The following is a 12,888-nucleotide window of genomic DNA, read 5'->3' as shown; positions in this document are numbered from 1 at the left end:
AGCGTTCCGTCGTCTAAATGCTATTTCATCTCCCGACCCATCTGGTGAATACGGTGTAAGACAATAGCCTGCATAGAATGTAACATATTAATTAAAGAAGATAAGTAAATCTAACATTTTACGTAAGTATATCAAATAACATACCAGTGCCTCGTGCCTCCCGGTATATGGAATGTACCCTAAGAGCGATTTTTGAGACAAAAACTGGTCATTCTGTGGATCCGAGATAGAATTCCGGTCCTACAATTCCTTCCCTTAATAGCCTTGAGTTGTTGGTTACACAGCACCGAAAAAACACTCTCTGGGAAATCTAGATCTTTCTCAGCAGGGACAGTACCAAGAGGGAAAACTTTACCAGCTACTTATTTCATGGCTTTTATTTGAGCTGCGGACCTTGGAAAGTTTTAACATAAGCAGGAGGGATTCGCAGATCTTCCAGACATAGAGCGCGCAGGGCTTTGAACCTAAATACGTTACCTATAATGGAAGTAAAACCCTCTCGATGTTCGGGATTACCTATTAGAGTGCGAGTAACACGACGATACCAAGCCATGTACTCACTCTCACCGTCAGCACTGTTATGTGGAGGGTCTGGAGGAAACCTAAAATATCTCTGATCCTAGTCTTCTATCTGGGCCTCTAGCCAGACCAAGTATGCATGGTCTACTCTACTGCAATCATCCCGCTCGTAATGCATGGCATGCCAACTGGGATGAGCAGGTACATGCTGTGGCCGGCCAAACTGTCGCAGGACTCTCTCGGTCGGATGATGCTCAACTATATCTACACATATCAATGTGACCTCGGATAGCCACACCGCTCGACCTCGTGAGCAATAGTCTGGCAAACTAGCGACGAGCTCGTCACTATATGGACTCCATATGAACTATTTATTAAGCGCAAGAACAATAAGTAAACGCAAGACAAATCAAGTATTAACAAACGTACTAAGTCGAATATTTTCCAGACCACCATCCAGTAGATCCAACATATCCCTGTAAAGAGGGAGATGATGTCGATCCTCGACGTCGCGGGCACGGCCTCTCCTATCTACCCACCTCCTAGCTCATGGTAGAAGCGGTGGAGGTGGTCTATTTGGAGCTGGTGGTCGAGGAGGGGGCTGCATCTGCAAGAATATCTCCCAAGCCCAAACCTATTATTGATTGTGGATGTAAAATTTAGTATTTGTTTTACTATATCTATGATAATCATGAAAAGAATTAATAATGTTATCACCTGTAGTAGCGGAATAAATCTAGAGATGTCCCTCGCGCTACCCATCGACGCCCTGCACAGCTGCCCATATAAGCACCACCCCAACTATACACGGGTAAATCATCTAAGTGATCCAGATGAGGCAAAAAACGTAGTAGGCTCACAAGGTTCTCTGAGGTGTTAGGGAAAATAATTCCACCAAATATCGTCAAAAGCAACAGCCTTGGCTGCCGATCAATAGCCTCCACTAGTGTCTCCTCTGTGATCTACCGGTGAAGCGCCTTCAGGTGCTGCCTAACATGCAATAGCTATAATTGACTAAATCCACTAATCGCAGTCTCCTCAGCCGGCAAGAATCCAGTGAGCCTCTCTAGCATCTCTAGATAGTCATGCTTCCTATACTCCCTAACCGCGAGCGGGTAGTGGACAACAAGACTGTCCGCGGGCAACCCAAATAAAACCTCCACGTCCTGTAGCGTGATGGTGGCGTCCCCGGTAGGCAAATAAAATGTGTGCGTCTCAGGCCTCCAACGCTCAATAAGAGCCATGATCAAAGGCCAATTGAACTGCAACCGACCGACCTCAACAACTTGGTAAAAACCAGCTTGAGTGAGGCAAACAACTGTGCGATGATGAAGTGGGTTATCCCTAATAAACTCCCAGAAGTCATCAATGTGTCTCGGGTGGAAGTTCTGGCTAAGCAACTCTCCATCCCAGATATGTGAAGGCCTATGGCCCGCCTGGAGCGTAAGTAGCTCACGAGAAACAGGTCCAGGATGAAAAGCCGGGCGATCCATAATGATGTATGTACATTGATTAATATTAATTAAAGTTACGTTCTCTTTACCCGTTTAACGTGTCGAGACATCTTGAAATATTTTTTATATTATTATTTATTTCATAAATTTTTATATTATTAATTATTTTGATATAAAGTATATATTTATCCTTTATTTATTTCATAACGGTTTATATGTTAGTTTTTAGGATTTTACGACCAAAATTTGGCAGATTCTCATTTTTACTAACAACGTTTTATATTTTTATTCGTAATTAAAAGAACACTAAATATTTAGTTTGCTTAATTTATCGAGAAATTTTTAAATATTTATATCAATTATTTTGATATAAAGTATAATTAATACTTTATTTCTTTCGTAACGGTTTATATGTTAATTTGTTATATTTTGAAATAATAAACCGACAGGGTCGCATTTATACTGACAACTAATTATATTTTTATTCGTCAACCAAATAACACTAAATATTTCATTTATTTAACTTTTCGTGTTCTAATTGATTAGTATGTGATAATACTTTTACTATAAGATTATTAATTGATCGGTATATGATTCGTAATTGATTACACTAAAGAATTACGTTAATGGAAGCACATATCTATTGTTCTACACTAAATGACTACGCTAAAGGACACTAAAGAACACTAAATGTACATATTTATTGTTCTACAATTATACAATATTCAATAAATTAAATATTAACAATTAGACAATATTCAACAATTCGGCAATATTCAACAAATTAAATGAATAAAATAAATTTTAGCACAATTTTATAACTAGAAAAAAATAAGAAGAAATACAACGAATTATCACAAAACATCGCATATTACCACAAGTTACACGGAATAGCATAAATTCAGATTTAATACAATAGCATAAAGATGGCATAAATTCGAGTAAAAAAATATAATCATAAATTAACTAAACACGCACCAAATCATGGCATAAATTACTAAAAATAAAGTACACAAATATATAAACAACTACAAAAAGAGTTTATCGAAATACCTTTTTTTTTTAATGAAGTTTTTGACCGGTGAATATACGTCGTTTTTTCAACCAAATCAGAGCACAAATAGCGTCTACACCCCGAGCTAACCTTGAATCTTGTCATTTTTCCGTAATGTTAAGCTATACGTGATTTCCGAACTTAAAGGTGGGCTCCAATGGAAGTTTGTAAAATAGAAATCGGGGGAGGAGGGGAGGGGGGGGGGGGGCGAGATTCTGTCGGGGAAGAAGAAGGCTAGTTATTTTATATACGTATAGTGCATGTATTACATGCACTATTCCTGACCGACTTTTGAGTTTCAGGTATAGAGCATGTAATATATGCGCTATACTACAGTTTAAAAAATATGAGTATAACACATCTACAAAATACGCTATACCTTAACGGGGTAACTAGCCGTTAAGGTATAGCACATTTTTAGATGTGTTATACATAATATTGTTCGCAACACCTTTTTTTTTTTTTTTTTACCTATTTTCGTCTCTCGAGTCATATTTGGCAACCTTTTGATTCCGGGTTCTTGTAATGACCTGACCGGTCATTTTGTATATTTGAGTCCCGTTTCCACTTTTGAAGCTTTCCGTATGTTTATTTGTGGTTTTATGACCTGTGGGGATGATTGATTTTGTTTCGGGGAGGTTTTGGAATGAATTGGATCCTTTAGTTCTTGGTTTAGAAGCGTAAGTTGGAAATGTTGACCGAGATTTTCCTATTTGCGAAAATGAACTCGGAACGCTGTTTTGATGGCTTCGATAGGTTCGTATTGTGATTTTAGACTTGGGCATATGTCCGGAATTGAATTCGAAGGTCCCTAGGTTGATTTGACTTGTTTTGCCGAAAGTTGACAATTTGAAGGTTTAGAAATTTCTTAGGTTTGACCGTAGGTTAACTTTATGGATATCGGGTTCAGATTTTGATTTCAGGACTTGGAATAGGTCTGTTTTATTATTTGAAACTTGTTTGCAAATTTGGTGTAATTCCGAGTTGGTTTGATAGGAATTAGATGCTTGGTTGTGTTTCAAGCGATTCTGGAGTTTCCTTTTGAATTTCATGTGTTTTGATATCCGATTCATTGTTCTGGATGTTATTTTGGTGTTTGGTCGCATGAGCGATTTCGTTTGATATTTTTAGACTTGTGTGGATGTTGGTGTGGAGCCTCGAGGGCTCGGTTGAGTGTCAGACGTGTTTCGGATTGGTTTGAACTCATTCTAGGTTGTTGGTGTGCTGGTGCTTCAGTTATCGCAATGGCGAGCACCAACATCGCAATTGCGAAGTTGGTAGGGGATCTCAGGTATCGCAATTGTGACACCTTGATCGCAATTGCGAAGGGTGACCTTTGGCTGGGTAGCTCGCATTTACGAAAGGGACTGACTTTGCAAATGCGAAATCCTTGTCGCATTTGTGACTTTCCTTGGGCTTGTCATGTGCTGCATTTGCGATGGAATGTCCGCACTATCGAGTGTTCGCAATTGCGAAACCCAGGTCGCATTTGCGAATTTTGCACCTGAACAAACGGGCTAGAAAATAGGATTTAGCTTTATTTATCACATTTTAGAACCCTAGACTCTGCAGGAGGCGATTCGAGGAGGGATTTTCACATACAACTATTGGGTAAGTGATTTTGATAAAATTTCAAATATATTACATGATTATTTGTGAGATTTAACTTATAATCCATGGAATTTGAAGAAATATTTTGGGAAACTTTGGCTATGTTTGAAAAATAAACATTTGAGATTTGATAGTCGAATTAGACTCGGATTTGAAAAAAACATACATATATGATCTCGTAGGGTTATGGGTAGTCGAGATCTGCCCTTGGACTCGGGTTTTGACCGGCCGAGCCCGGGGTTGACTTTTCTTGACTTTTTGAAAATTATGTAAAGATCTTAGCTTTATTAATGGAAATTAGTTTCTCTTGCATTCTTTGATGATATTAAGTCATTTTTCGTTAGATTTGAGCCGTGCGGAGGCGAAGTTTAAGGGAAAAGCCATTTTTAGCGTTGATTTGGCCTAGTTGAGGTAAGTATCTTGTCTACCTTTGTGTGGAAAAACTACCCCATAGGGTTGAGCTTAATTGGACTATTTAAATTATGTGGAAGACGTGTACATGAGGTGATGAGTGTGTACATGGGCTTATATGTGAAAATTGATCGGTTTAGAATCTTAGGTTACTTACATGCATTTAGTCGTAGTTTTTATTACATGCTATCTCTTCCGTTGTTGAGTTATTCTCATGCATTTAGTCATAATTGTTATTACATGCTATCTTTTCCATTGCTGAGTTATTCTCATGCATTTAGCTGTAGTTGTTATTACATGCTATCTCTTTTATTGTTGAGTTTATGTTATGCATTTGTATTGAAGTTGCCATTTCATGGAAATATCTTTAGTTGTTGAGTTTAATCTCCCATTTCATTGTGTTGTTGTTGAGACTCTTGTATACATTGTTGCGAGCCATGGGATATGCATTGTTATGATATTGGTATTGTTATTTTGGAAATATTGAGGTATATGGGCACATGTGGTGCAAGTTGATTATTGTGCTGTGATGAGATGCACATGCGGCAGTATAAGGGTGGCGATATTGATGCGCATGTAGCGAAATAAGGAGGATTTATGCGCGTGTTACTAGTAAGGGGAATTACTTCATTCGAAACACATGCGGCAAGATAAGGGGGATAAAGCGCGTGAAGTTATTTCAGAAAAAATATTTTTTAAAATAAATGCAAGGTTCATGCGGAGATAAGATTGTGACTTGTAAATATGAGGTGTGGTACCTCGGAGTGATTCTTGTTATTCATTCTACGTTGGAACGACTTGTTGATTTGAACGGTTATTGTTTTCCTTAATTCATTTCACTTGTGTTTTGATTGTATTTGATCATTTGTTGTTTCTATCATATGGTCACTCTTTATTGTCATTTATTGCTTTTACTTCCGTTGTTAGCCTTATATTAACATTCTGCTTTGTTGTCATTTATTGCTATTACTTCTTGTTAGATTATATCAATATTCTGCATAGGTTTCTATGTCTAGTAAGTGTCTTGACCTGACCTTGTCACTACTCCATCGAGGTTAGTCTTGATACTTACTGGGTACCGTTGTGGTGTACTCATACTACGCTTCTGCATATTGTTTTGTGCAGATCCATGTATTTCTGCCCGTGCTGGATGCTAGTGAGTTGATTCACACGTCGCTGAGACTTAAAGGTATACCTGTTTGATGCTCGCAAGCCTCGGAGTCACCTTCTAGTGATTATATGCTACTGTTTCTTTTGTTTCCGAACAATATTGTAATAGAGATTCCTAGTGTATTTCTGTAGCGCTTATGAATCTCTACCACCGGTCTTGGGATTGTATGACTGTTGTTCGGTTTTGAGTTTTTATTATGTTATTTATCCGTTTAAATCAATAGCTTAGTCGTTATTTCTACTAATTTCTCAACATGTGTTAGGCTTACCTAGTCTTAGAGACTAGGTGCCATCACGATTCCTAAGGTGGGATTTTGTTGGTATCAGAGCTCTAGTTTTATAGGTGCTACAAGTTATAAGTAAGTTTAGTAGACTCTTGCAGATTAGTACGGAGACGTCTGTACTTATCTTCGAGAGACTACAGAACTATTAGGAAATTCCACTTCTTTCATTCCTTATCATGCAGGTTTGTTGATTTTAAAATCCGAGCCTTTGTCTTTTTGTTCTCTCATAGATGGTGAGGACACGCACTACCGGATCAGCTGAGCAGACACCGGCGCCCCCTACTAGAGCCACGAGAGGTCAGGGCCGAGTAGAAGTAGAGGAGGGGCATGTGGTGCAGCTAGAGCACCTGCCAGAGCATCGATTGAGGAGCCACCAGTAGCTCCGGTTAGGTGGCAGGCACCCGAGGCGCTTATTGCTTTCCTTAGACTCCAAGAGACCTTGGCACATTTTCTAAGTATGTTCAGCACTTTGGCTCAGGCGAGATTGATCCCAGTTGCACCAGCTACATCTCAGGCTGGGGGAGGAGCTCAGACTCCCGCGACCCGTACCCCAGAGCAGCAGGTTCATGTTGATCAGGTTCCGGGAGTTATGCCAGCATAACCCGTTATCGCGGTTAGGCCAGAGGCATCAGAGGAGGAGCTAAAGAGGCTTGAGAGGTTCAAGAAGTATGATCCTCCTACTTTAAGTGACACAGTTATTGAGGATGCATAGGGTTTTGTAGACCAATGCTACTGTATTCTTCGCATCATGGGAATTGTGGAGGTGAGCAGAGTCGCTTTTACTATATTTTAGCTGATAGGGGCGACATATAGGTGGTAGCAGGCTTACGATGAGGGTAGGCCAGTTGATGCAACGCCACTCACTTGGGCTCAGTGTTTGAATCTATTTTTGAGGGAATTTGTTCCCCAGACCCTCCGAGGCGAATGGCGCACAGAGTTCGAGCAGCTGCGTTGGGGGCTTTGACCGTGTCAGAGTATGTCTTGAGGTTCATTGATTATATCGTCATGCACCTACTCTGGTTTATATAGCTAGAGAGCGAGTCCGTAGATTTATCGAAGGGCTCAGTTATGGTCTTATATTCTGTATGGCTCGGGAGTTGGAGACGGATACTCCATTTTAGCAAGTTGTGGAGATCACTCGTTGGATGGAGCGTATACATGGCCAAGAGAGGGAGGATAGGAAGGCCAAGAGGCCTCGAGATTCTGAAGGATTTAGTGGTTCCCGCGCTGCAATTTCAGCTCGTCATGGTTTAGGTTATGCGAGTTGACAAGTTCATTAGGCACTTCCAGCTACTCGCGGTGCTCCAGCTATTCTGAGGTCTCATGTTGCCTATTGGGAACAACCACTTTCCACTGCACCTCCTACGCGGAGTGTCTTCAGTGGTCAGTCTAATTGATCGGGTTAGACTCAGTTTCAGTAGCCATTCCAGCAGAGAGGTTGTTTTGAGTGTGGTGATACTAGGCATATAGTGAGAGACTGTCCCAGACTTAGGAGGGGTGCACCTCAATAGGCTCTACGGAGTCCATAGGGTTCACAGGCTATAGTTGCTGCTCCAATTGCCGCTCCACCTGCACCGCTAGCTAGGGCTGGAGGTTAGGCGGTTAGAGGTCACCTAGAGGGGGAGGCCATGCCCGTTGCTATGCTTTTCCGGGTAGGACCGAGGCTGTTGCATCAGATGCTGTCATCTCAGGTATTGTTCTGGGGTGTCGTAGGGATGAATCAATTTGTTTGATCCGGTTTCCACTTATTCGTATGTGTCATATTTTCCACTTATTCGTATGTGTCATCTTACTTTGCTCCATATTTGGATATATCTCGTGATTCTTTGAGTGCCCCTGTATATGTGTCTACGCCTGTAGGAGATTCTATTGTGGTAGATCGTATTTACCGGTCGTGTTTGGTCACCATTAGGGGTTATGAGATGAGAGTTGACCTTCTGCTACTTAGTATGGTGGACTTTGACGTGATAATGGGGATAAATTAGTTGTCGCCCAATCACATTATTCTAGATTGTCATGCTAAGACCAAGACATTGGCTATGGCAGGGTTGCCACGGTTGGAGTGGAGAGGTAAATTGGATTATGTTCCTAGCAGGGTGGTGTCCTTTTGGAAGGCAAAACAGATGATTGATAAGGAGTGCTAAGCATAACTAGCCTTTGTGAGGGATATCAATGCTAATACTCCTACCGTTGAGTCAGTTCCGGTAGTGAGAAATTTCCCAGATGTGTTTCCAGTAGACCCACCAGGCATGTCGCCCGATAGGGATATCAATTTTGGTATTGACTTAGTGTCGGGCACACAACTCATTTCTATTCCACCATATCGTATAGAACCAGTGGAATTGAAGGAATTACAGGAACATCTTCAGGAGTTTCTTGATAAGGGTTTCATCCGACCGAGTGTCTTGCCTTGGGGTGCCCCAGTTCTATTATTGAAGAAGAAAGACAGCTCTGTGAGGATGTGTATTGATTAAAGGCAGTTGAACAAAGTTACAATCAAGAACAAGTACCCACTATCGCGTATTGATGATTTGTTCGACCAACTTTAGGGTGCTCGGGTATTCTCGATGATTGACTTGAGGTCAGGGTATCATCAGCTAAAGATATGGGATTCAGTCATTTCGAAAACTGCTTTTAGGACTCGCTATGGTCACTATGAGTTTTTGGTGACATCCTTTGGGCTGACCAATGCCCCAGTAACCGTTATGCACTTGATGAACAATGTGTTCCAGCCCTATCTTGATTCTTTCGTCATCGTGTTTATTGACGACATATTGGTGTATTCTCGTAGCCAGGAGGATCATGATGTCACGACTCAAAAGGTCAACCCCAGGCCCGCACCTCGGAACCCGACAAAATTCACAAATTTCAAACACCTATTCAAATACGACTCCAACCATACCCATTTCATCCAATTCCAACCACAAATCGACCCCAAAATCACCAAATCTCACTCTCCAACAACATAGCCTAAAATCCCCAAAATTCACTTTAAATTCACACAAACTACGTATAATAATCAATGGGTAATTAATATTTATCATCAAAAGTGATTAAACTTCACTTACCTCTTCAATTGTAGTAAATGTCTCCTAACAATTACCCTTAGCCGAGTTCCAAAACTCCCAAAATGAGAAAACACTCAAACCCTTCGAATATAAGAACAAGCCAGTGATTCCGCATCTGCGGTACAAATATCACATCTATGATTTCCCTTCAGCCTCTAGCTTTCCGCATTTGCAGACAACCCTACGCATCTGCACATTCGCTTCTGTGGAAATTCCACAGGTGCGGTCCAAACATCTCATTTGCAATTTCCCTTCAGCCTCCAGCCTCCCATATTTGCGGATAACCCTACACATCTATGCATCCGCTACTATGGAAAGCCTCCGCACATGCGCAAGCGCTTCTGCGTACATCTGTCCCCATCTACGGGCATCCTCTTCCAGTCTCATCTTCGCTCCTGCGAGCCAAAGGCCGCACTTGAGGCTCCGCATCTGTGAATCCAACCATGCCTAGCCTCGCACCTGCGGCCAAACCATCGCAGGTGCAAATGCATTAGGAACCAGAACATCAGCAATCCCTCTAAGTTCAAACATGATCCTTCAACCATCCGAAACACACCCGAGGCCCCCCGGACCCTATCCGAACGTACCAACAAGTCCTAAAACACAATACAAACTTACTCGAAGCCTCAAATCACATAAAAAATTCCAAAACCATGAATCGCACCCAATTCAAGCCTAATGAGACTAATGAACTTTCAACTATCAAAACTCATGCCGAACCATATCAAATCAACTCCGAATGATCTCAAACTTTACACATTAGTCCCAAATGGCACGAAGAACCTACTCTAACTTCCAGAACCAAAATCGAACTCGATATCAATAAAATTAACTCTCAGTAAAACCTCTCAACCTTCCAAACCTTCAATTTTCCAACTTTCGCCAAAAAGCATCAAATTAACCTACGGACCTCCAAATCAACATACGGACCTACTCCTAAGTGTAAAATCACCATACGAAACTATTAAAATTATCAAAACACCATTCTGGAGTCATTTACACAAAAGTCAAACTCTCGCCAACTCTATCAACCTAAGCTTCCAACCTTAGTCTAAGTATTCCAATTCACACTGAAACTTCCTCGAAACCAATCCAACAATCCCTGCAAGTCACATAATCACAAATGAAAATAGAAGACGCAATAAATAGGAAAACAGGGCTACAATACCCCAAAATGACCTACCGGGTCATTACATTCTCTCACTCTTAAATAAACGGTCGTCCTCGAACGGGTCTAGAGTCATACTTGGAGTCTCAAATAGGTTTGGATATCTGCTCCGCATCTCGCGCTCGGTCTCCCAAGTAGCCTCATTTACTGGTTGACCTCTCCAATGAACCTTCACCTAATCTATATTCTTCGACCTCAACTTCCGAACCTGCCGACCCAAAATGGCCACCGACTCCATATAACAAGTCAGATCCCTTCCAGTTGCACCATGCTAAAGTCAAAAACATGTGACGGATCACCCTGATACTTCTGGAGCATAGAAACATGAAACACTGGGTGAACACCTGATATAATAGGTGGGAGTAGAACTTTGTAGGCCACCTCTCCAACCCTCTCAAGCACCTCAAAATGACCAATATACCGAGGGTTAAACTTGCCCTTCTTTTCAATCCCCATCACACCCTTCATGGGTGAAACTCTTAGAAAAACCTTCTCATCTGCCATATATGCAACATCACACACCTTCCTATCAACATAGTTCTTATGTCTGGACTGTGTTGTACGAAGCCGCTCCTGAATCAACTTTACCTTCTCTAAGACATCACGGACTAAATCAGTGCCTAACAACCTAGCATCCCCAGGCTCAAACCAACCAACCAGAGAGAACCATCTCCTCTCATAGAAGGCCTCATAAGGACCTATCTAGATACTCGACTGAAAGTTGTTATTGTAGGGGAACTATGCTAATGAAAGAAACTGATCCCATGACCCCCAAAATCAATGACACAAGCACGTACCATGTCCCCCAATATCTGAATAGTGCGCTTGGACTGTCCGTCCATCTAGGGATGAAATATTGTACTCAGCTCTACCCGTGTGCCCAAATCTCATTGCACCTCTCTCCAAAAATGCAACGTGAACTGAGTGCATCGATCTATGTTAATAGACATAGGCACGCTATGAAGGCGAACAATCTCACGAATGTAAATCCGAGCTAGCTGCTCTGAAGAGTCGGTAATCACAACTGAAATAAAATGTGCAGACTTGGTCAATCTATCCATAATAACCCATACTGCATCAAATTTCTTCAACGTCCATGGAAACCCAACTACAAAATCCATCGTGATGCTCCCACTTCCACTCCGGAATGACAAGCCTCTATAGCAACCCACCAGATCTTTGATGCTCGTACTTCACTTGCTGACAATTCAAATACCGAGCCACATAGTCCACAATATCTTTCTTCAATCTCCGCCACCAATAGTGCTGCCTCAAATTCTGATACATCTTTGCGGCACCCAGATGGATGGAATACCGCGAAATATGAGCCTCCTAAAGAATCAACTCACGCAACCTATCCATATTTGGAACACAGATCTGACCCTGCATTCTCAATACCCTATCATCTCTGATAGTAACATCCCTAGCATCACCGTGCTACATCGTGTCTTTCAGGACAAGCAAATAGGGATCGTCATACTGACGCGCCGATGCGCTCAAACAAAGAAGACCGTGAAACCACGCAAGCAAGAACTCTGCTGGGCTCTGATACATCCAACCTCAGAACTGATTTTCCAAAGCCTCAACATCCATTGCTAACGTCCTCTCCCCAAACTCTTGGCCTTCCTACTCAAGGCATCGACCACCACATTGGCCTTTCCCGGGTGATAAAGAATGGTGATATCATAGTCCTTAAGTAGCTCTAACCACCTCCGCTGCCTCAAGTTTAGATCCTTTTGCTTGAATAAGTGCTGGAGACTCTTATGATCCGTGAATACCTCACATGACACACCGTAAAGATAATACCTCCAAATATTCAACGCGTGAACAATGGCTGCCAGCTCCAAATCATGAACATGGTAGTTCTTCTCATGGGGATTCAACTGAAGTGAAGCATAAGCAATAAATATACCCTCCTGCATCAACACACATCCAATTCCAATCCCTAAAGTAATCATAATAAACGGTATAAGATCCCGATCCTGAAGGTAAAACCAGAACTGAAGTTGTAGTCAATGTAGTCTTGAGCTTCTGAAATCTCTCCTCACACTCCCTCATACCACCTGAATGGGGCACCCTTCTAGGGCCTCATTTGTTTTCACTTAATGGAGGTCTGAATCTTAATCATTCAGATCTCAGACATTAAGTG

General features: G+C 41.6%; 2 protein-coding genes across 2 annotated transcripts; both read right to left on the bottom strand.

Moving 5' to 3' along the window:
* Positions 1-1,523: 1,523 nt before the first annotated feature.
* On the bottom strand, positions 1,524-2,012 carry LOC104096763 (serine/threonine-protein phosphatase 7 long form homolog). Its single transcript, XM_009603176.1, has one exon. It carries the CDS (start codon positions 2,010-2,012, stop codon positions 1,524-1,526), a length of 489 nt encoding a protein of 162 aa, XP_009601471.1.
* An 8,973-nt stretch (positions 2,013-10,985) lies between these two features.
* LOC138905957 (uncharacterized) lies at positions 10,986-11,581 on the bottom strand. The gene is made up of 2 exons (XM_070194471.1): positions 11,537-11,581; positions 10,986-11,441 (listed from the first exon to the last, which is right to left on the bottom strand). Exons 1-2 carry the CDS (start codon positions 11,579-11,581, stop codon positions 10,986-10,988), a joined length of 501 nt encoding a protein of 166 aa, XP_070050572.1.
* Between the last annotated feature and the right edge of the window lie 1,307 nt (positions 11,582-12,888).

Source organism: Nicotiana tomentosiformis, chromosome 2, assembly GCF_000390325.3.
Source record: "Nicotiana tomentosiformis chromosome 2, ASM39032v3, whole genome shotgun sequence".
Lineage (NCBI taxonomy): Eukaryota > Viridiplantae > Streptophyta > Magnoliopsida > Solanales > Solanaceae > Nicotiana > Nicotiana tomentosiformis.
This window is presented reverse-complemented; position numbering and strand designations above follow the sequence as displayed.

Bases quoted from the DNA above. Each gene is read 5' to 3' on its own strand.
- LOC104096763 (XM_009603176.1), bottom strand. From the start codon at position 2,012: ATGGATCGCCCGGCTTTTCATCCTGGACCTGTTTCTCGTGAGCTACTT.
- LOC138905957 (XM_070194471.1), bottom strand. From the start codon at position 11,581: ATGGACGGACAGTCCAAGCGCACTATTCAGATATTGGGGGACATG. The intron at 11,442-11,536 runs GTACGTGCTTGT...TCGAGTATCTAG, and splicing joins TTCAGATATTGGGGGACATG to ATAGGTCCTTATGAGGCCTT.